The sequence below is a fragment of the Octopus sinensis genome, linkage group LG23 (genome assembly GCF_006345805.1).
Source record: "Octopus sinensis linkage group LG23, ASM634580v1, whole genome shotgun sequence".
In the NCBI taxonomy this organism is placed as follows: Eukaryota; Metazoa; Mollusca; class Cephalopoda; order Octopoda; family Octopodidae; genus Octopus; species Octopus sinensis.
Genome location: NC_043019.1, coordinates 30510856 through 30536342, shown reverse-complemented (window position 1 = coordinate 30536342; position 25487 = coordinate 30510856). Strand labels below are relative to the sequence as shown.

The following is a 25487-nucleotide window of genomic DNA, read 5'->3' as shown; positions in this document are numbered from 1 at the left end:
CCTGTGTGAAACCGATTGATAAGATCGGCTGTAATGGATATATAATACTTTGATTAATATATATACATATATACGTATATAAGTGTGTAAATGTGAGAGGGGAATATGTTCAATAAAATCATAATTAACTGATCCTCCTGTATTTTCTTTTACCTGAAGCCAGGAACTTTTCAGCATGCCCTCATATATATATATATGTGTGTGTGTGTGTGTGTGTGTGTTATTTTGGTGTAGGGTTCCAAAAAAATAATATTCACCCCGCTCTAATTGCCCAACGAAACTAACCAATCTTCTACAATGAAACCTCTCCCCAGCGAAATTACCAGCTCAAGAACAAAATTTAAAGTAAGACTTACTAACTTCGCCTCTGTTACCAACACATATGTATCAATTATTTTCGCATCCTAACCGATGTATCAATCTATTCTGAAGAGATTTACTAAAACTAGTAAATCGAAACGATTGTAAATGCTACCTTTATCATTGCTTCCTTCTTCTTTGTTATCTAATTAAATCAAAGGCATACCAGCGAAAACCACGAGTTTCCCCTTGTTATTACATCCATTTTCTTCTCATATATACATATATATATACAGGTCGTTTATAAAGCTTGAAACATGTGTACCGCGACACCCTTTGTGTTCTGTTTTTGATTTTATTTGATATATTCCCTCTCACCTCTGCCACTAGCTGGCGTATACAGGTACTTACATTTATCAAGTATTCACCCTAAATTTGCAGTATATATACATATATATATATATATATGAGGGGTGCAGAAAAGATCCTGGTTTTAAGGGTACCATAAAAGGCCTTGCTGGAGGCCCAATCTTCTGAGTTCTTTTATATGGACTTCAAAAATCTGAAGGGCCACTGCAATACGTGTGTCAAGCAGGGAGGGAGATATGTTGAATAAAGTCATAGCTAACCGATCCTCCTGTATTTTCTTTTGCCCAAAACTACGAACATTTCAGCACCCCCTTGTATGTGTGTGTGTGTGTATACATATACATACACACATTACACGCACACACACACACACACACACAGTGTGTCAGTAAGGTTTGCTTCATTCATCCAACAGGAATATTGATTAGATGTGTGTAGGACAACAAATGGAAGCCACATCGAAATTGCACTAAACTCTATGTAAACTTTATTAGTTGGTCTCTTATTCAACATGGATATGAAATGTGGAGTGTTGCAAGTTACATCGATAAACAGTTTTGAAACCCAACCATGACTTTACGGACACAATGTATATATATATATACCGTGGTACGTAAAAAGGGCAACATTCGAGCATGATCGTTACCAACATCGCTTCACTGGTACCTGTGTCAGTGGCATGTGTAAAAGATTCGAGCGAGGTCATTGCCAGTACCGCCTGACTGGCACCTGTGCCGGTGGCACGTAAAAAGCACCCACTACACTCTCGGAGTGGTTGGCATTAGGAAGGGCATCCAGCTGTAGAAACACTGCCAGATCAAGACTGGAGCCTGGTGCAGCCATCTGGTTGCCAGCCCTCAGTCAAAACCGTCCAACCCATGCTAGCATGGAAAACAGACGTTAAACAATGATGATGATGATGATGATGATGATGACTAATCAATAATGTTAATAATAAATCGCGAGAAAAAGCAAACAAATGATTGGATATACAAACCAGTGGGAAATATTCAAAGAGTATGAGGAATGGGATGGCTTCAGTACACATTCCAAGTAGTCGGAGTACGTTAGGATGATCTAATATCCTGTGGAAATAGAGAGGAAGAGAGAATACATTACAAATGAAAATATATATTTGTGTTTGTGTACATGTGGGTGCATCTGTATGTAACTAACTGGTACCCTGTTGGTTACAATGACGAGAGTGGAGGCACATGGCCTAGTGGTTAGAGCAGCGGACTCGCGGTCGAGGGATCGCGGGTTCGAATCTCAGACCGGGCGATATGTGTGTTTAGGAGCGAAACACCTAAGTTCCACGCTTCTGCTGACTGTTTCGCCACAACTTTCTCTCACTCTTTCCTCCTGCATCTTGCAGCTCACCTGTGACAGACCGGTGTCCTGGCCAGGTGGGGAACCTATATGCCAAGGAAACCAGGAAACCGGCTCTTATGAGCCAGGCATGGCTCGAGAAGGAACAAACAACAATGACGAGAGTTCCATTTGATTTGATTAGTGGAACAGCCTGTTCGTGCAATTAACGTGCAAGTGGCTGAGCACTCCACAGTCAGATGTGCCCTTAACATAATTCTCAGGGAGATTCAGCATGACACAGAGTGTGACAAGGCTGGGCCTTTGAACTAGAAGTGCGACTCATTTTTGCTAAATGAGTGGACTGGAACGATGTGACAATGTGCCACCAAGAATCAAGCTCACAACCTCACACTCATGAGCCAAAGATGCTAACCACTAAGCCATATGTCTTCACTGCATCTGAATGTATGCATACACACACATATGTTTGAGTGCACAATGAAAAATGAAGTACTCAATACAAACAAGCAGCATATAATACGCATATACTCTCTTTTACTCTTTTATTTGTTTCAGTCATTTGACTGTGGCCATGCTGGAGCACCGCCTTTAATCGAGCAACTCGATCCCGGGACTTATTCTTTGTAAGTCCAGTACTTATTGTATCGGTCTCTTTTGCCGAACCGCTAAGTGATGGGGACGTAAACACACCAGCATCGGTTGTCAAGCGATGTTGTGGGTGGACAAACACAGACACATGAACACATACACACACATACATATATATATATACATATGAGTATATAAATATATATAATATATATAGTAGGGGTCCTGTGAATATTTCACAGAATTAATGGTAAATTTATTGGGTTATTTCTGAAAATTTTATCCAAAAAACCAGAAAGTATATCCTGTGTTGTGTCTATATCACAAGACAGTTGCTTATTTGCTAATCATTGAAAAGTGAAGGAAATTGGAATATATACTAAATGCACTTTATATATACATTTCATATACTTTATGCACAATTTTATAGACTTAATACACAATACTCTTCCTCTTTCTCTCTCACTCTTTGCCATACCCTTTTTTCTCTCTACTTTCTCTTTCACTCTTCGTTTTTCCCTTCAATTAATCATATGAAAGCATTACAGATGAAAGTGACAGAGAAAGAAAACTTGGTTAAAAAAAGAAAAAAATTACGCATTTCACTCACCACCACCTCTCCCTCCCCCTCAACTAATCATGTGAAAGCGTTATGGATGGGCTAAGTAACAAAGTGACAAGCAGAATTATTATAAGATATATACATATATATATATATATATACCCCTTGCCGATGGCATGTAAAAAGCACCATCCGAACGTGACTGATGCCAGTGCCGCCTTGACTGAAGCATGTGTAAATTGAGTTCTAAGAACAGGTTATTAGTATAGTTATACCAAAACTTACCGATAACCAGCAACTTCTTGGAGGAACTTCTGCATTTCAAGAGCGCTTGCATCATCTCGAAGTACTTGAACAACAACATTACTTTGTCTAACTCCAACCAAAACATTATCAGCAATTCCTTGGACAACCTTTACAAAATGAAAAAGAGTTTACAGATTAACAATGGTTAAAACAGCTTAGCCAATATCAGCAATAAAACAGAGAAAGATCATCATTATCATTATTATTATAATCATTATCATTAAGGCAGGAAGTTGGCTGAATCATTAACATGCCAGACTAAATAATTAGCAGCATTTCAACTGTCTTCGCGCTCTGAGTTCAAATTCTCCCGAAGTCAAATTTGCCTTTCATCTTTTAGGGATCAACAAAATAAGTATCAGTCAATTACTGGGATCAATGTAATCGAATAGTCCCCTCCCCAAATATATTAGGTCTTGTTCCTATTGTAGAAAGATTGTTGTTGTTGTTATTATTAAGTCGGTTTAATCACAATTGTGAAGGCATTCTTCACAGATTTGCCAAAGTCGTGGATCGCCTTCAGAATTCCAGCCACACGGAGCTGGTCAAGTTGCCTCCCGCTCGGTCGGCAGCCGAGGTGAAGAGAGAGAGAATGGCAGTCAAGCCTAGTTGCTGCCGATGACTGCACATGTGTATAAGGGGCTTTCAGCAGGCCTTCCGGAAGGCTCTAATCTCTGCGCATGTGTGGATGAAAATCCCAAAATAGCGTCTGGAACCAGGCATCACTACAGACCTATTATCACAGATGTTTCGTCTTTTATTCAGACATGCTTTATCTCTGATTACATTTTCAAAATGTCCTTCCCTTTTTGTTCTCTCTTTTTTTTTTTAAGATGATGGGGTGTAATTTGAAGGAGTTTTGGCTGCCATTTCTTGGTAGTTGAGTGAGTATGTAGGAGCTCCCTTGCTGTCTTGTGGTGACTATGGCTTCAGTTTTTGTTGTTGTTTAGCTCCAGGTCAAACCTCATTTAGCAGACCTATTGTTGATGTCATTTAGCCTTGGGTTAGCTCCATAATCACAAAGTCCCTCACTGAATTAATTGCATGTGTGTGTGTGTGTGAGCGAGTGAGTGAGAGACAGACAGACAGACTGCTATTTCTAGCAGGTCAGGTAGCTAGCACTTTGATTAGAGTCTCTTTCAGGTTAATTGTTTCAAATGAATCTAAATTAATGACATTTTTGAATTCACAAAATCATTGAAATGATGGGGGGTTAAACATGCCCAGAAGATGAGTCAGAGCAGGCGAATAAGAAAACTGACAAACTTGATCTTAAGAGAAGATCTTGAGAAGCAGAGGCCAACAGTGAGGAAAATGGGAAGTTGAATTGGATAGACCTGACAAAAATCAGCAGCTGAATACCCAAAGGTGAAAGTTTTATTGAAAGGTAAAAGTGTTCTCCTTTATCTTTTCATAAGAGGGAGAGAGAGCAATGGTTAGTTGGTTCACTGATAAAAATAATATCGGTGATACAACAATGAAGCGTTATAAAAAATATATATATATATAGTGACCTTGATAGACAAACAATTACAGAGTTTAATTGCCAGTCATTGAAGATGGCACGTAGTAAAACAGAAGAAACTTATGAGAACAATTGAAGAGATAAAGTAACAAAATGAGTTATGATTTTGTGTGAGGGGTGGGTATAAACAGTTATTACAGACATAGTTTTATCTTAATCTTGAGGTTACCTTTAAACAGATTCTAATCTATATGATAGGTCATTTTGACCTTCATGTACCTGACAGGTGGTCTGATGTTCAAACGTTTTGTGGTTGATAAAAATGAACATAAACACATCATTTTATTACATACTTACAAAGGACAGAAATTTTTCTGTAGTTTTTCTGTAGTTTTTCAGTTGGTGCCGCCTGACTGGCTCCTGTGCTGGTGGCATGTAAAAAGCATCCACTACACTCTCGGAGTGGTTGGCATTAGGAAGGGCATCCAGCTGTAGAAACCTTGCCAGATCAGATTGGAGCCTGGTGCAGCCTACTGGCTTGCCAGTCCTCAGTCAAACCGTCCAAACCATGCCAGCATGGAAAGCAGACATTAAACGATAATGATGATGATGATGTTACCTATCTGTTATCTGGTCCTTGGGTGCCTTTCGTGAAATCCATTCCATTGCAAGCATTTGAACCAGGACTTTGGTCTGAAAGTGGAGGTGCATGGCTAAGTAGTTAGGGTGTTGAAATCATCGTCGTTATCGTTGTAGTCGTCGTCATCATCATCATCATCATCATTTCACATCCATTTTCCATGTTAGCATTGGTTAAACAGTTTGATTGGAACGGGTAAGCTGGAGAGCTGCACCAGATTCCAGTCTGTTTTGGGTTGGCTTCTGAAGCTGGATGCCCTTCCTAATGCCAGCCATTCCACAGAGTGTGCTGGGTGCCTTCTATGTGTCACTGGCACAGGTACCTTCAACGTACCACTGGCACAGGTGCCCTTTATGAGTCACTGGCGTGAGTGCCCTCTACGTGTCATCAGCACAGGTGCATTTTACACATCACTGGCACAGGTGCCCTTTACATGTTACTGGCATGGGTGCCCTCTACGTGTCACCAGCATGAGTGCAATTTATGTGTCACAGGTACGGGTACCTTTTACACGTCACTGGCACAATTGCCATTTATGTGCAACAGGTACATGTGCTTTTTTTTTATGTGTTACAGGCATTGGTGCCCTTTATGTGTCATTAGCCCGGATGCCTTTTACATGTCACCAGCACTGACCACAATTACGATTTCACTTAGCCTGACATGTCTTCTCAAGCACAAAGATAGTGGTTTTGTTCAATTCCTGGACCAAGCAATGTATTCTTGAGCAAAACACTTCATTTCACATTGCTCCAGTCCACTCAGCTGGCAAAAGGGAGTAATCCTGTGATGAACCAGTGCCCAGTCCAGGGGAGAGGTGTGTATATATACTCTTTACTCTTTTACTCTTTTACTTGTTTCAGTCATTTGACTGAGGCCATGCTGGAGCACTGCCTTTAATCGATCAAATTGACCCCAGGACTTATTCTTTGTAAGCCTAGTACTTATTCTATCGGTCTCTTTTGCCAAACCGCTAAGTTACGGGGACGTAAACACACCAGCATTGGTTGTCAAGCGATGTTGGGGGGACAAATACAGACACACAAACATATACACACACACACACACAGACACACATATATATACATATATATGACGGGCTTCTTTCAGTTTCTGTCTACCAAATCCACTCACAAGGCTTCAATGGAAGAACATATGTGTGTGTGTATACATACAGAGATGTAATGTATATATCCCAGTTCTTTTACTTCCTCACCTTATTAATTTGAAAGAGAGAGATAGAGAGAGAGAGGGGGAAGGAGAGTGAGAGATAGTGTTTATAGACTCTGTAATCTGTCTCAGTTTCGTGGTGGAGAAGCAAGCTCACTACAGTTCATATCCAGCTTAAACTTGCACAGATCAATCTTTGGAAAGATCGACCTCTGGGCATTATTGGTCAGCAATCAGAAGATGGACCTCTGTAAGATTGAAAAAAAAAAAAGAAAACAACAGAAAAGAGTATATAGATTTTCTTACCTGGCCAAACCACCCCATCCCCATCTCAGAGAGATAGGTGAGTTGTTTACGAGGGAATGCTTGTTGGAAGGCTGCAATGAGACAGAGAACAGAGATAAGAACAAAATAATTGTATAAATAAAGAATTAAAAAAGGGGGGCTTCTTTTTTTTCCTTCAAAAGGGAACAGATAAGCTGACTTCATGCTGCAGATAAATTAAATTTGTCATGTGAAGATGAAGACTAAAACCAAAGTATAGTATCTTTTTTTTATCAGCTTATTATCTGATAAAGACCCATATTCAACGATATCAGATAGCAAGCTTATTTTAGAACTAGGTGGAGACTTAGGAGCTACTCTAGCTCTACTATGAGGTGGCCTAGTATTACATTGCAGTACTTCAAGAATTCCGCCTTTTCCATCCAAGGAATAAAAATTATTATTATCTGCCCTTGACACCCATTTTTCTTACTCTTTACTCTTTTACTTGTTTCAGTCATTTGACTGCGGCCATGCTGGAGCACCGCCTTAAATCAAGCAACTCGACCCCAGGACTTATTCTTTGTAAGCTTAGTACTTATTTTATCGGTCTCTTTTGCCGAACCGCTAAGTGACGGGAACATAAACACACCAGCATCGGTTGTCAAGCAATGCTAGGGGGACAAACACAGACACACAAGCACACACACGCATATATATATATATATATATATATATATATATACATATATACGACGGGCTTCTTTCAGTTTCTGTCTACCAAATCCACCCACAAGACTTTGGTCGGCCCGAGGCTATAGTAGAAGACACTTGCCCAAGGTGCCATGCAGTGGGACTGAACCCGGAACCATGTGGTTCGTAAGCAAGCTACTTACCACACAGCCACTTTGTTACATTCTGTCCTTTTAAGTCCTTGCAGTCAGTAAAAGTAATTATTGTAAACTGTGGTGGATAGTGTATGGACGAGATACCTTACCATACTTAATTGTGTTCTGTTATGTCCTTATATTTATACAGAGAGTTTAATTCATCAATTATGCTTGTATGCTCCACCCTCTATACACCTGTCTTCCTTTGCCAAATTAGAAATTATTATTTTAGCTGTACCACTTGAGTGTTGAACAAACAGCATACATTGTAATGTTTGTTCTAGCTCTTTATGATCTGAGTTCAAATCCAGCCTGGTTCAACTTTGGTTTTCATACTTCTGGGACCAAACAAAATAAGTATTGGTTAAGTTCTGGTTGGGAGAGATATAATCAACTTTTTCCCCCTCATCAATTTCTAGCCTTGTGCCTATGTAAGAAATCATCTTCGTGGGCAGTGGATTGGAAGAATTGTTAAAGCAGCAGACGAAATGCCTTGTGGTATTTGTTCTGGATCTTTGCATTCTGAGTTCAAATGCCATTGAAGTTGATTTTGTCTTTCATCCTTCTGGGACTGATAAAAATAAAGTATTGTAAAAATAATTATCAATATCATTGACTGTATCCCAACTCTAAAATTTCTGGTTTTTTGAAACATACAAAATCATTATTATTGTTAATGGTATACTAGTAGCCGAAGCATTATAAAAGCAGACTAAAAACTGCATAGCTATTTGGTGGCTCTTTACATTTCTCAGTTCAAATCCCACTGGGTTTGCCCGCCTCTTATTCTATTGATCCTATCAAGTGACAGAATACAAAATCAGACTTAGGAAGATTCTAACTGGGGGCAGGGGAAGAGAGATGAGGCCTATCATTGTCATTTCAAACTTGCTTTTCGATACAAGCATGGCTTGCTAGTTTGGCACCAATGCTTAGCCCTTGGGTACTTTTAGTGGAAGCCACAGGTACAAACACTTGGAAGAGCTCTCTGGACTCAGGATAGTTTTATATATTAACTAGCAGTATAGCCCGGCGTTGCCCGGATTTGTTTTCTTTTCGACCCATTAGAATTGGAATTTTGCATTATGTAGCTTGTTATTCACTTTAAGTGAACATTTTTCTGGTTAAAATACACCGGAAAATGGCAACACAGCAGTCAAAAAATCGTAAAAAATAGGGATTTACATAGAAAAAAAGCATCTTTTTGATGTAAATAATTTTTGGTGTTAATATGGTCCGATTTGAATTTTTTCTTCTATGGAATGAAGAGCAAGCCTTCTTCTATCATACTCTCAATTTTGGTCAACTTGCGCTGCAGAGTCTCGGAGGAGATAGTGTTAGTTGACGGCTACCAAACCTGCCACACACACACACACAGACAACTTCAGCTTTATATATATATAGATATGTACTGTTTCCTACTTCATCAACTAAAAAGCTACGATTTCTTTCGTCCTCATACACTGGTCTTAGTGATCTAACAGCAGTCTTAGACACAGACCTTTCCTAGTCTGATAAAACATATTTTTGTTTGTGACTAAAATAAGTAATATTCCATAAAGTGTAAACTTACAGACAATTCTTGAGTTGGGTTCATTGTTGTCAGTGGCAATACAAGTGATTCTTGGTCTCAAGGCTGTTGTAGCAGGTATTGCTTTTGATAAAATGTCAGGTAACGGCTCAAAATTCACCAACGATGTATTGTCCACTTCGGGGCCAACGCAACCTTCCAAAGAACGTTCTCTTGGATTTTCTGCATCCTCTTCAAAACTCTGGGGGAAGAAAAGATAAAAAAAATTAGTTTTGGCCATTGTCATGTGATCCATGATCATGTGATAATGCCGTCAATAATTTTAATGACCCCGGTACTTGTTCTGATCTGATACTTATTTTATTAAACTCTATTTATCAGACTGCTATGTTACAGGGCATATATCACAAAACACACACACACACACACACACACACACACACACACATGCATTATCTTTTATGCTTCAGTCATTGGACTGTGACCATGCTGGGGCACTGCCCTAACATGTTTAGTCAAACAAATCGACCCCACCCCCTGCTTATTTTTTAAGCATGTTACTTATTCTATTGGTCTCTTTTGCTGAACTGCTAAGTTACAGGGACAGAAACAAACCAATATTGGTTGACAGCAATGGTTGGGAATAACACAAACACACACGTATATACAATGGGCTTCCACACAGTTTTCGTTTAACTAATTCATGCACAAGCCTGGGGCTATAGTAGAAGACACTTGCCCAAGATGTCGTGCAGTGGTGGTAAAGCGAGCTTCTTCACCACACAGCCATGCCCGCACCTGTATCACAAAGATCTTTTAAAATGAGAACCTTTGCCTTGAACATTTTTTTTTTCTAATCTATAGGCACAGGAGTGGCTGTGTGGTAAGTAGCTTGCTTACCAATCACATGGTTCCGGGTTCAGTCCCACTGCGTGGCATCTTGGGCAAGTGTCTTCTACTATAGCCTCGGGCCGACCAAAGCCTTGTGAGTGGATTTGGTAGACGGAAACTGAAAAGAAGCCCGTCATATATATGTATATATGTATATGTATATATATGTGTGAGTTTATGTGTCTGTGTTTGTCCCCCCAACATCACTTGACAACCGATGCTGGTGTGTTTATGTCCCCTGTAACTTAGCGGTTCAGCAAAAGAGACAGATAGAATAAGTACTAGGCTTCCAAAGAATAAGTCCTGGGGGTCAATTTGCTCGACTAAAGGCGGTGCTCCAGCATGGCTGCAGTCAAATGACTGAAACAAGTAAAAGAGTAAAAGAGTATAAAACATTCAGTATTCATAAGACCATTTCCCAAAAAGTTGAAAAAGCAACTTACTTTGAATCTTGTAGATTTTCCAAAGCAGGAGCACTGAAACGCCAAGAAGACAATGCTGGCTAGCACCACAATAGAGACCAGTACTGTTATTTCTAGCATTATCAATCAGCTGTTCAGTCAGAAACTGTGTAAGTCAAGTGAAACCCATCTGAAAAACATGAAGAAGACAATGGTTATGTTTAGAGATTGCCAACAGTGTGGTTATAATACATAGGATTGTGTGCAGTGGAATCCTTAAATCTGATTGTTTAAGTATGGCCATAATGTATGATTGCATAGTACAGTGGTTTTCAACCAGAGTCCATATAGCCCTTGAGGGTACATATGAGGTTTTGTTGTTAAAATTTATCAGCAATAAATTGCTTATATTTCTACAATACACAGAATATTTCAACATTTTTATACAATTCCTAATAATATTTAATTACGAAAATACAGGATCTTTATATATATAGTTAATCCAAACAAGAAAACACAAAAAAAACACAGCAACACGAGGACATGGAACAAATAAAGTATTATTGGACGCTCAGGAAAGAAGGGAAGAAGGAGGGTTTAACGTTTCGAGCAGAGCTCTTCGTCAGAAACAAAGGAGAAGGAAAGATCCCGAGAAGGGAAGACAGAGGAAAAAAAAAAAAAAAATTGCTGGCGGTGCTCACGAGGTCACATATATATATATGTGTGTATGTATATATATATATATCGAATGGGTATGGAAGTTCAGTGGGGTAATAAAAGGAATCAAAGGGGTCCATAGGCAAAAAATGGTTGAGAACCACAGGCATAGAGTATGGGTATACATAAGAGAGTGTATGTTTAAAGTATGGTAGTTCATTGGCCATATATAATTGCATGAGGTAGGGCCATATAGTACATAACTATCTGTAGTTTGGTCATGTAAGATTTTATATTTATTACACTCTTGGAGTGGTTGGCATTAGGAAAGGCATCCAGCCGTAGAAACCATGCCAAATTAGACTGGAGTCAGGTGCAGCCTTCCAACTTGCTAGCCCGGTCAAACCGTCCAACCCATGCCAGCCAGCATGGACAATGGACGTTAAATGATGATGATAATGATAATATATATATATGTATGTATATATGCACACACATACAAGAGTTAAGGAATGGAGTAGGTAAGATCTAGGCTACATATGTTTCATAGCGAGCGGAACCTTGGAAGTGGTAAATATCCGAGCGAGGTGTATACTGCAGGCTATTCTTCAGGCCAAGGATATCTTGATTAAATGAAAGTTTACATTGTCACAAGGAGGTACATGTTGACACATGGAAGATTCAATCAGAATGTGAAACGAACACAGTAGGAGTGGAGAATACATATATATGTATGTATATATATATATGTCATAATCAAAGTATACACTGGATATTAGATAACAAGGTGGTGGTCTAATATATATGCTCTTCAGGGATGGCTGGTTTGAAAAACAATATAGTGATTGTTCTCTATCGTTGGAGGTGAGTAAGTGTTGTGTGTACTAGATAGCTACTCTAGTATCTGGTATAAAAGCAGCTGATAAGATTGACTGTAATGGATCTGTAATACTTCATGCTTTGATTATTGTACTCATTCTATTGACAAATATACAAGTGCCTATTTTTTCTGACTTCTGAATTATCAGACAACTATATGTACGTGTGTATGTGTGTGTGTGTGTGTGTGTGTATTCTTTTATTCTATATATATATATTCTTTTATCTTTTATGTTTCAGCCCTAAGGCTGTGGCCATACTGGAGCATTGCTAGTAAAAAGTGTGAGATGTACAGCACCTAGGTTTCCCAAGCAGTCATCCATCTAAGTACCAGCAAATATGCAACCAGGTGAATACCTATTGTCTGACATCTACCATACTCTGGACATTTTGTTTCCCTGGGCATGGACACATTAAAGCTCTGACATCTGGCAACTGATTTCGCAGACACCCATAAGATTATCCACCATCTTTCCAATGCCAAACTAGGGCACCATTTTGAATTCCATATGTCTAACACTCATAGACATACTCACAAAATCAAAAAACTACACAGTACCCAGGATTCTCGGAAACATTTTTACATGCACAGAAAGCCTGGAATAAACAAACTACCTGCATTAGTTGTTAGCTGTCACGACACAACATCCTTCAAAACTTCCATGATTCCTGAAATTCACCAACAGTATGCTTGACGCACCCCAGCCCCATTTCTTTCCTTTGTTTATTTTTATCTTTTAGAGACTTATTCGAGGCGCAATGGCCCAGCGGTTAGGGCAGCGGACTCGCGGTCGGACGATCGCAGTTTCGATTCCCAGACTGGGCATTGTGTGTGTTTATTGAGCGAAAACACCAAAAAAACTCCATGAGGCTCTGGTAGGGGGTGGTTGTGACCCCTGTTGTACTCTTTTGCCCCAACTTTCTCTCACTCTGTCTTGAGTAACGCTGCGATGGACTGGTGTCCCGTCCAGCTGGGAGGGAACACATACGCCATAGAAACTGGGAAACTGAGCCCATGAGCCTGGCTTGGCTTGAAAAGGGCGCGTAAATAAATAAAGAGACTTATTCATTGTTCACTTCCTGTGCATATTCTATTTCCTGTTCATGCAGTTTTGGTTACTTTTTCCGATGAGCTGTAGTGCACCTGATCACTGTATACACTATGTTCATTATTATCATATTATATATATATATTATAGTGATAGTGGAATCATAGACAAAAATATACAATTTGATGATATAAGTTTATATATAGTATGATTATGCAACACAAAAATTATATACATTATGGTTATCTAAAATTATATCCATAGGCGCAGGAGTGGCTGTGTAGTAAGTAGCTTGCTTACCAACCACATGGTCCCAGGTTCAGTCCCACTGCCTGGCACCTTAGGCAAGTGTCTTCTACTATAGCCTCGGGCCAACCAAAGCCTTGTGAGCGGATTTGGTAGACGGAAACTGAAAGAAGCCCGTTGTATATATGTATATGTATATATGTGCGTATGTGTGTGTTTGTCCCCCCAACATCACTTGACAACCAATGCTGTTGTGTTTATGTTCCCGTAACTTAGCAGTTCAGCAAAAGAGACCGATAGAATAAGTACTAGGCTTACAAAGAATAAGTCCTGGGGGCGATTTGCTTGACTAAAGGCTATGCTCCAGCATGGCCGCAGTCAATTGACTGAAACAAGTAAAAGAGTAAAAGAGTAAAGAGTATATCATATATAATTACATACAGTATATCATATATAATTACATACAGTATAGCTATATAATAACAGACTATTTGTGCTCCGTATATTAGATTTGTGACTGAAGAATTTCAAGAATGCAGAACTTTAGAAATGTAACAATACCATGTTTTAACATATGAAGCTTCACAGAAGTATAAGAGGAGAATACAGGCAGAAATGGTAATAAGGGTGTGTGAAGGATAGTAAAAAGTTTGTAAGTTAAATGTGAGGAAGTTATAAAGTAGGTTGCTATATCACATGGTCGTCAGGCATGACTCTGTGGTTAAGTAATTCACTTTGCAACATTGTTTCATTTTCACTCCCACCATACAGCATCTTGGACAAGTGTTGCCTGAAATTTGGTAGACAGAAACTGTGTAGAAGTTCGTCAAATATCGTGTTCCTGTTCTTGGAGGATAAACAAAATCCATCATTCTGCTTAACCAACCCAAGTACCAGATAATAATGTTAAACAGAGTCTATTCTGGCAAAATTTGTTCAGGCAAGCTCTCTTTCTCTTATATCTCTTATACCCAGTTTTTCTCTAAACTTATTTGTGTACCCACAGGGAACTCCTGCTTACTCCTTTCCTGCATATTGAGAATGATCGCGAGCTGGCAGAAACGTTAGCACGCCAGGCGAAATGTGTTGCCGTATTTCGTCTGCCGTTATGTTCCGAGTTTAAATTCCGCCGAGGTCGACTTTGCCTTTCATCCTTCCGGGGTCGATAAATTAAGTACCAGTTACGCACTGGGGTCGATGTAATAGACTTAATCCGTTTGTCTGTCCTTGTTTGTCTCCTCTGTGTTTAGCCCCTTGTGGGTAGTAAAGAAATATATATTGAGAATGATCGCATACCAGACAGCAGTAGAGACTTATCTTCTATCCTTATAACTTGAACTTCTGAGAATTTTTTTACAGTACATCATTCAGTGCTTAACCATTTCATCTGCTCGTATTCACAATTGTACCATTTCAGTCATCGTTCAACATTCAAGAAAATAGATGAAGATAGGAATGCAGACCAAAACAACAAGTTTGGTTTCCTTACCAACCTCTCCTCTTTCGAGGATCGAATGCTGGAGGTAACACATTACTGTGACAATTCTAGAACTCGATTGAGCCTTCTGCTTCCCATCACTCATGACATAAATGGCCGCTAGATACTTAAACTTCTGCACTTGCCTCAATGATGCTCTTTCAATAATGTGCAGAATGCACTGGGAAGATGTTCTTGAGAGAACCAATGTCTCGATCTTTGCAACCCTAATTCTCATCCAAGATGAACTGCTACTTCTCTGCATTGAGAGGTCAAAGCCCTGTTTGTATAGGAATGCAGACCAAGACAGTAAGTTTGGCTTTCTTACTTCTCTTCTTTTGAGAATCAAATGCTAGAGCTAACATATTGCTGTCCTAGCATCCGTGACACTTCTAACAATCAGTTCAGCTGTTTGCTTCCTATCACTTATGAAATATACAGCCCCGAGATACTTAAACATCTGCACTTGTCTCAAGAATGTTTCTCCACTAATATGCAGAATGCACTGGGAAGAACCAATGTCTTGATCTCTGCAACCCTAATTCTCATCCAAGATGAACTGCTACTTCACTGCGTCGAGAGGTCAAAGCCCTGTTAGTATAGGAATGCAGATCAAGACAGCAAGTATGGTTTTCTTACTTCTCTTCATTTGAGAATCAAATGCTGGAGCTAGCACATTACTGTTCTAGCATCCATGACAATTCCAGCAATCAATTCAGCTGCTTGCTTCCCATCACTTATGAAATATACAGCCCCGAGATACTTAAACATCTGCACTTGTCTCAAGAATGTTTCTCCACTAATGTGCAGACTGCACTGGGAAGAACCAATGTTTCGGTCTTTGCAGCTCTAATTCTCATCAAGGCTGAATTGCTATTTCTCTGCATTGAGAGGTCACAGCTCTGTTACTATGGACATGTAATTAGAATGTTGCAGGAAAGAATTCCAAGACTGATTCTTCAAGCTGAGTACAGGTAAGAGAACCTAGGGGTAGGCCAAGAATGAGATGGCTGGATAATATCCATAGTCTCAGTTAGTCATACTAGGGAATTCAGCTGAAAAGTCTAATGACAGATGCTTCTTATAGGACCTGATAGAGGAGGTACCTGAGGACTCTACCACCATGGCCCTCCCAAGAATAGTAGTAGAGAAGATGGAAGGATGGATGGATGGATGGAATACACAGCCACCTACTTTAATGATATTGGTTTCAAATTTTGGCACAAGGGCAGCAATTTAGAGGGAGGGGTTAAATTGATTAATTCAGCCCTAGTGCTCAGTTGGTACTTACTTTATTGACCCTGAGATGATGAAAGGTAAAGTTAACCCTGACAGCATTTGAACACAGAATACGAAAAATTGTACTGAGCTTTTTGTCCAGCAGAGTAATGATTCATACAGCTCATCACTTTACTACTTCAATCATATTCGCACACACACACACACACATGTATGTACACACACATTTGTTGGCACTCTGTCGGTTACAACGAGTGTTCCAGTTGATCCGATCAATGGAACAGCCTACTTGTGAAATTAATGTGCAGACACGTGTACCCTTAATGTAGTGACAAGGCTGGCCCTTTGAAATACAGGTACAACAGAAACAGGAAGATAGAGTGAGAGAAAGTTGTGGTGAAAGAGTACAGCAGGGTTCACCACCACCCCCTGCCAGAGCCTCGTGGAGCTTTAGGTGTTTTCATTCAATAAACACTCACAACGCTTGGTCTGGGAATTGAAACCACGATCCTAAGACCGCGAGTCCACGGCCCTAACCACTGGGCCATTGCACCTCCGTAATGTGTGTGTGTATACACACACACAAATACACACACACAGAGGCACACACATCTAACATATATGCACACTTATATGTCAGTGTTTTATAGTTGCAACTGCTGTTGTCCAAATGTGTGCAGCAATAATGCAGAAATCAAAGTTGGTAAACTTTCCTTTTTAACCAATATCATAACAATTCTCTTTCTTCCTCTCTTTCTTTCTCTTTCTCTCTTTTCCTATTTTCACTTCTTCTTTTATATCTGGCACACACTCTAGCTACACTAGTGAGTCACAGTCTTTCCAAATTTTGCTGCATTTTGGAATTTTAGGTCCTCCACAGTCAGCTTGGTGTATAAATTGCCCTACCTTTCAGCTTAAAAATTCAGCTTCTATGCCAGAAAATACAGCATTTTATCGAATAAAGACAGATGAAAAGCAAAGCTGACTTCAGTAAGATTTGAGTTCAGAATGCAGAGAGCCAAAGTGAATGCCACAAGTTGAGAATCTATGAGCTTTTCTAACTACACTGCGAACTCACTACCTAGGAATTGCTTTCTATCCTAAATAGTGATAGTGGTGTTATTCATCATCATCATGATGTAGTGTCCGTTGTCTATGCTGGCATGGGTTGGACAGTTTGACCAGGGCTGGTAAGCCGAGGGGTTGCACCAGACCCAAGTCTGATTTGGCATGGTTTCTCCAGCTTCCTAACACCAAACACTCTGAGAGTGTAATGGGTGCTTTTGCGTGCTACAGGCACAGGTATCAGTTGCATGGCATCAGCATCTGCCACAACTATGATTTCACTTGGCTTGATGGGTCTTCAACCAAAAAATCAGCTCTAAAATTTTGACAAGTCAGTCAGTCACTCGCTGACACTCGTCGACGCTACATCAAAGAGGCCAGGGAACAGAAGAAAGAAGAAAGAAGACATGCACCCAACACCAGAGCTGAAGACACCTTCGAAAGATGGGGACCCGCTACGTCAAAACGGTAGAGGAGTAGGGGCTGAAACCGGACGTGGTTCCTCCTGATGATATCTTGAGCTAACTGGATCCTATAAAGGAGCTGTTGTGGTAGCAGACCACGAAACACGGTTGAAATTCCTCAGATTGTCAAAAGACATTTAAGCTATGAACAACTCGTTGTTTTCAGTGCATCAGAGACCATAAATATGTTTTTCCATTAAAAAAAAAATTTTTTTTTTAAAGATAGTAAGATGTGTATTAATGCAGCAACCCATGAACGTGTTTTGCACCATGGACTGGTTTGATGCCAGACAATTTTTCTATGGACTGGGGCAACCAGGTGCATAACAAAACACAACAAAATGCATAATACATATAAATTACATATATTCATGGCATTTATAATGTAATAACACTCTGCGGATTGCAATAGTCAATAAAACAGGAACAGAATTAAAAAATTTATTCTTCCTGTGCAGCCTAGTGTCAAATAATATAGGGCTAGGTACTGGTTTGTAGCCTGTTGGTTGGGGATCCCTGATTTACAGGAAATTTGGCCATTATTTTCAGTACAGAGCTTTCTACTTAGCATGTATATCTAATAAACACTTGTTTTACTGGTTTTTAGTCATTGGATTGTGGCCATGTTGAGGCATCACCTTGAATAGTTTTAGTCAATTACATAGACCACAATAGTCTGGTATGTATTTCATTGTTCACCAAAGATATGGAAAACAAAATGGGCATTCCTGTTTGAATGTACTGGCTCACACACCATGTTGGCATAAAGATAAATAAATTGATCTCTGATAGTTTCATTATGAATTTTCAGTTGTCTGATCAACTGACTTACCCATTCATCTGAATTAGTATATGATGAATACTCCATGAACATTTATGGACAAGTATACCTTTAACATGATCGTTTGGAATTAGCCTGATGCAGTTTGTGATAAGGCAGTACTTTTATATTGGTTTCAGATTTTGGCACAAGGCCAGCAAGTTAGAGTCAGTGTGTAATTTGACTACCTCCAACCCCAGTGCTCAACTGGTACTTATTTTATTTTTCCCACAGCCACACCTGCGCCTAAAGTAGCTTGCTTACCAACCACATGGTTCCGGGTTCAGTCCCACTGTGATTTCTACTATAGCCTTGGACCGACCAAAGCCTTGTGAGTGGATTTGGTAGACGGAAACTGAAAGAAGCCCGTAATATACATGTCACGGGATCACAGGACTGACCAGACCATCAGATGTTGTTACACATCGCTGGTCACAATGCGTTCGCATTGTTTTAGCCTTCAAATGATGCAGGCCAACAGAAGAAAGAGTGGGAGAAAGAGTGGTGAAAGAGTACAGCAGGGATCACCACCCCCTGCCAGAGCCTTGTGGAGCTTTTAGGTGTTTTCGCTCAATAAACACTCACAACGCCCGGTCTGGGAATCGAAACCGCGATCCTGCGACCGCGAGTCCGCTGCCCTAACCACTAGGCCATTGCGCCTTATATACATGTATATGTATAAAATGGTGATTATTAATAATAATTTAAAAGGAGCAATTTTTAAAACAAGGTTAGTCTTTGAAAGAAGGTTACAGCAACTCTGTAATATTTGGTATTCAGTATTTATTGCATAATAGCAAAGTTGTAACAAAAAAATAATAAATAAAGATAAAATAAATAAAAAAGGAAGAAATTCAAGTTTACTTTTTAACAAAGATAATCAATTCTACCTTTTCTACTTTACAATATATTGTTGGAGAGAGTGAACCTGTCATCTATCTAGTACAAATACAGTGGGCTGATAGATTGGTAAATCGGACAGTTTGTCTTGTAAAAGCTTTTAAAGACTTCTAGTAGGTCAAGTGATAATATAGGAACTCCCATATTGGTTCATGAATAGAACATTTCTGTCAAAAACTTGGTAATAGTGCTATGTGACATTTCAAGGATTTTTTTTTTTTTAATTTCCTTATTTTAACCCTTTCCAGATATACTCTCCTGTTGTTTCCACACTGAAGAAGACAGACTCATTTTATATAAAATGCAAAAACAACGGTTGTCAAGCGATGTTGGTGGGGACAAACAGACACACAAACACACACATATGCACATATATACATACACGACGGACTTCTTTCAGTTTCCATCTACCAAACCCACTCACAAGGCTTTGGTCAGCCTGAAGCTATAGTAGAAGACACTTGCCCAAGATGCTACACAGTGGGACTGAACCCGGAACCATGTGGTTCATAAGCAAGCTACTTACCACACAGCCACTCCTATGCCTATATTTAAGAACAAAAGAAATGCATCTAATGCATGGAGGCACATGGCTTAGTGATTAGATCATAAGAGTGCGGTTTCAATTCCTGGGTTGGGCAATGTGTTGTGTTTTTTAGCAAAAACAAAAAGAAAATAGGAACTCATTTCACATTGTTCCAGTCCACTCAGCTGGTAAAAAAGAGTAATCTTGTGAGAGACTGGCACCCCATCCAGGAAGGACTATATATGCCAGAGAAACAAGGAAACCAGTCCTATGTGAACTAACCATCTCATGCATCATCATATACAGCAATCTCCTTCCTCAGCTTCCTGAGACCAATCTTCAAGTCTTCCTCAGTCAGAAATATGGGATGGTTATGTTTAGAACATGTTTAAGGCGGCGAGCTGGCAGAAACGTTAGCACGCCGGGCGAAATACTTTGCGGTATTTCGTCTGCCACTACGTTCTGAGTTCAAATTCCGCCGAGGTCAACTTTGCCTTTCATCCTTTCGGGGTCGATTAAATAAGTACCAGTTACACACTGGGGTCAATATAATCAACTTAATCCGTCTGTCTGTCTGTCCTTGTTTGTCTCCTTCGTGTTTAGCCCCTTGTGGGTAATAAAGAAATACGTATTTCGTCTGCTGTTACGTTCTGAGTTCAAATTCTGCCGAGGTCGACTTTGCCTTTCATCCTTTCGGAGTCGATTAAATAAGTACCAGTTACACACTGGGTCAATATAATCGACTTAATCCGTCTGTCTGTCCTTGTTTGTCTCCTCTGTGTTTAGCTTAGCCCCTTGTGGGTAGCAAAGAAATAGGTTATGTTTAGAACATCTTTAACCCTTTAGCATTTAAACCGGCCATATCCGGCCAAAAGTATTCTGCCTGTTTTATGTTCAAACTGGCCAGATCTGGTCTCTCACACCAACCCTACAATATCATTTAAAAAATTAACAGCTACCTCATCAAAATCTCATAGCTACAAGGTTAATGAATGATTAGTTCAAAACAATGTGGATGAAAAAGATTAATTTTGGTTGAATAATGCGAACACTAAAGGGTTAATCATAAATCTGCTGGGTCATAACTGACCTGTGGTTAAACAGCAACAAAAGCAACAACAACAGATTTGTTTTCTTCTTTGCTATCAGTAAAAAGAAGAATGACAGGAATTTATAACTTTCTTATGAAGTGGATAAGAAAACAAAACTGGGTCAGTTGAAATAGTTTTTGACAGAAGCTATAGGCACTGCCCACCAACACCACCACGACCATCTCCTGCAGCTACCTTCCTCCTTGAAGGAACCCAATCACAGGCTGACACTCATGGGCAATTAAATGAACATCAGGTTTCTTTTTAAAACTTCTTTTGTGAAAAATAAAAAGTTATTTCATGTTCAACAACAATAATACACTCCTTTTTCGAAATGAGGAGTGCAGAGAGTAACAAAATTGTATAGAAAGATAAAAAACAAAATATTTCAGAACAGGTTTCTATGTTGTTTACTTTCATGTCAGCTCTCACTAAGTAGATCCCTGATCAAAAGGAATTCAAGGCCTTAAAAACTATATTATCCAATATGTTCCCACCACCACTGTTTTCTCTTTTAAGAGGTTAGGATGCAGTTCAGGAAGATTTGGCTGCTATTTCTAGCAGGATTATCAATCACATAAATCTACCAAGGACCCCTTTTATTTAAATGAGTTTTCTCACAGATCCCTTTTAATATGCTTCTCCTTATATATATATAACTGATCCCTGGTCGAACCGTCCAACCCATGCTAGCATGGAGAACGGACGTTAAACGATCATGATGATGATATATATATATATGTATGTATGTGTGTGTATAATATATATATATATATATATATATATATATATATATATATATATATATATATATATATAGGGAGATGTACTCGCATAGCAAGTGATTTGATCTGAGATCGTGTGCTGAAACGAAAACAATTGCAGCGTGGAAGGTGTTTGTAAGCCATTTAAGAAACACACAAAAGCCGTTCGATTCACTTCAACATTTAAGTTTAATTTGTCAAAATATTTTCGTCGCTAAAATCTGCGACCTGTTCACTGACAAAAATCCGTGCAGCACGGATTTTTTGTCAGTGAACAGGTCGCGGACTTGGTGGCCTTTTGTCTGTCTTTACAGTCTGAGTTCAAATTCCACCAAGGTCAACTTTGCCTTTCAACATTTCATGGTTGATAAAATAAAAACAGTCGGGTACTGGGGTTGGTGTAATCAACTAGGTCTCCACCTCTTACCCTGCTCCAAATTTCAGGCCTTGTGCTGATAGTGGAAAGAGATAGATGTTCCAGTTCTTTGTACCTTGTGTTTAACCACCACCAACATCACCACTGCTGCCACTGCCACTACTACAACCACTACTAACAAACATGATCCATGACACCAACAATAACAACAGTTTCATTGTTTGTTGTTGTTATTGAGAACTAGGCTTCTATATGGTGGCTCATACTGCTAGAAGTATCAACCGAATCTCCCTCAAAAGCACTCTACCATCTTAAAAAGGCCACAATACTGTTCAAGGGACACTATTTCATATCTTTGTTTTTACATGTTTTACCATGCTTGTATTGGTTAGATCAGAGGTCCTCAACTTGGGTCGACCCTTGAGGGGTCCATGTAAGATATTTTGTTGTTAAAATTTATCTGCAATAAACAGGTTATTCTTCAACAATACACAAAATATTTCAATAATTTTTATTTTAGATACAATTCCTAATAATATTTAATAATAAAAATATACAAGGATTTTTTAAACATTGAATGACTATGAGGGTCCACCAGAGTAAAAAGAGAATCAGATGGGTCCATAGATAAAAGATGGTTGAAAACCACTGGGTTAGATGAATATGCTGCTGAGCTATTATTTCACAGATGGGCACCCTTCTTCTTGCTAACCCTTAACTGTATTTGTTCAAGGCATCTCTTATTTCAAGTAGCTTTGAAGGCATGAAACAAGCAGATGATTTGGTGACAGAAGAACTGAAAATAATACTACATGTATTTTATAATCTTAGAGCTTATAAGCAATAACCGTGCAATGAGTAAAGAAAATAGTCTAATACTGGGCTGTATAAGCCATCGACGAAAAAAAATAATAGGTTTTCTGTTGAGGGCTTATATGGCCCAAAATTAGACTATCTTCTGTAGCCAATACAGTGATTCTTTATAAGATTTAAGCTTATAAAATATCATTATTATTATTTACAGAAGTGTAAAACTTAGCACTGTGGAGGCGCGTAGCTAGTGGTTAGGGTATCCACCATGATCATAAGATTAAATTATTAATGATCATTAAATTGTGGTTTCGATTCCTGAACCGGGCGATGCGTTGTGTTCTTGAGCAAAACACTTCATTTCACATTGCTCTAGTCTACTCAGCTGGCAAAAATGAGTAGCGCTGCAATGGACTGGCATCCCGTCCAGCTGGGGAACACATACACCATAGAAACCAGGCCCATGAGCCTAGCTAGGCTTTAAAAAGGGCACAAGAAGAAGAAGAAAACTTAGCACTGCTTATCAAATCATAGCAGAAAATGCACAAGCTTGTTTATAACTATATGTATGTTGTAACTTTTGCAGAAGCAAGTGAGATGTAAACAAACACACAGATACACACATGTGATAGTTTTCTTTGTTTCTGTTGACCAAATCCATTCACAAGGGTTTGGTTGGTTCAGTGATACAGAGGTTGCTGCACGGTAGGGACGAGCATGAAACTATGTGGTTTGAAAGTAAACTGCTTGATAACATTGGCATGCCTTGACTGCACTCTCTCTTATCTTTTACCTGTTTCAATCACTGGACTGCAGCCATTCTGGGGCACTGACTTGAAGGGGTTTTAGCTGAATGAAGCTACCCCAGTACTAATTTTTCGAAGTTTGGCACTTATTTTATCAGTCTCCTTTGCAAAAACATTATGTATGTTGTAGGGACATAAACAAACCAGCACTGATTGTCACGTGTTGGTTGGGGAACAAACTGGGGTAAATTTCTTCGACTAAACCCCTCAAGGTGGTGTCCCAGCATGGTTGCAATCAAATGACAGAAACAAGTAAAAGATACACAAGGTTAACCCTTTTCCAAGCTACAATAGTCTAAAAGGTGAGAGTTTTAGCTCCAGTTATAATCCTAAGATGCAAGCCCTTCACAGATGATTTAGCTCAGTGGTTCTCAACTGGGGTCCATATGGCCCCTAAGGGTTTATATAAGGTTTTGGGGGGTTCATGCAACAAAACAGTATTTTAAGGGCTCTTGAAAAGCAGTTTGTTTTAGATGTATTCATTGGTATGTACTGTAAAAAAAACAGCTGGGCTTCTTTCTCTCACATTTTTACATAGTTCAACCTACACAAGATAATATGAGAAAAACAAAATAGGAATTTTGAAAGAAGTTTCTATAAAACTTGTTTTTTAACATCAAATGGCTTTGGTGGGGGTCCACCAGATTAAAATAACAATCAAAGGGGTCCATAGATATAAAATGGTTGAGAATTCCTGATTTAGCTGAACAGCAGAATGTAAGAAAACTACATGTCAATAAATGGTTAGAACAAAAAAAATTTGCAAAGTGGAATAAATTATTTTGCCATGAGAAAGAGGAAATATGGGTGGAACCCTTCATCAGAAAGAGATGAAACGATAACTTACAGGTGACTTGAGAAAGGTCTGACACAATTTCCCAACAGGTGGGTTAACTGAAGCAAGCTAGATTTAGGTCTCCTGACTTGTTGAATTGAGGTAGTCTAATTGATTCAATGACTTGAACTGGAGCCACTGCATTCACATGGATGGTTGTTCTACATACATGAACAGGATATGGTGACAAGAATGCTATGCTCACCACATACAATTGTGACCCATACTAGCAAATGGAAGCTGGTCTAGTCAATGGTATACAATCACTTTTTGTTTATGAACCTGTTTGCTACCTGCTTTTTATCTACTGGACACCCATAGCCATTAAATTGTTTATAAAAATCCCATTTTATTTTTACAATTAAATTTTATTACGAATTGTATAAAAAAAATATTTCTAAAATATTTTGTGTATTGTAGATGTATTCTGGGATTTTTTTTTCTGAACTTGTTTCAGTCATTAGACTGTGGCCATGCTGGAGCATTCAATGCCTTGAATTTTTAGTCAAATGAATCGACTCCAGTACTTATTTTTTTAAAGCCTGGTACTTATTCTATCGGCCTCTTTTGGTGAACTGCTAAGTTACAGGGACTCAAACACACCAACACCAGTTGTCAAGCAGTGGTAGGGAGACAAACGGAAACACACACACACATACACACACATGATGGGCTTCTTTCAGTTTACATCTAACAAATCCACTCACAAGGCCATAGAAAAAGACACTTGCCCAAGGTACCATGCAGTGGGACTGAACTTGGAGCCATGTGGTT

General features: G+C 39.2%; 1 protein-coding gene across 7 annotated transcripts in view; it reads right to left on the bottom strand.

The window, feature by feature from the left end:
* Positions 1–25487, bottom strand: part of LOC115223451 (mitogen-activated protein kinase kinase kinase 21) — a 93911-nt gene that overhangs the window by 22087 nt on the left and 46337 nt on the right. For 4 of the 7 annotated variants that reach the window (XM_029794022.2, XM_036512574.1, XM_036512575.1 and 1 more), the window contains exons 2-6: positions 10752–10899; positions 9460–9658; positions 7039–7109; positions 3437–3564; positions 1667–1754 (exon numbers count right to left, since the gene is read on the bottom strand). In XM_029794022.2, the coding sequence (XP_029649882.1) occupies positions 1667–1754; positions 3437–3564; positions 7039–7109; positions 9460–9658; positions 10752–10850 (585 nt within the window). In that variant the 5' untranslated portion in view covers positions 10851–10899. Of the gene's footprint in view, positions 1–1666; positions 1755–3436; positions 3565–7038; positions 7110–9459; positions 9659–10751; positions 10900–11866; positions 11889–24664; positions 24687–24725; positions 24846–25487 lie in introns of those variants that run through there. The other 3 variants (XM_029794025.2, XM_036512573.1, XM_029794026.2) reach the window with 3 other exon arrangements.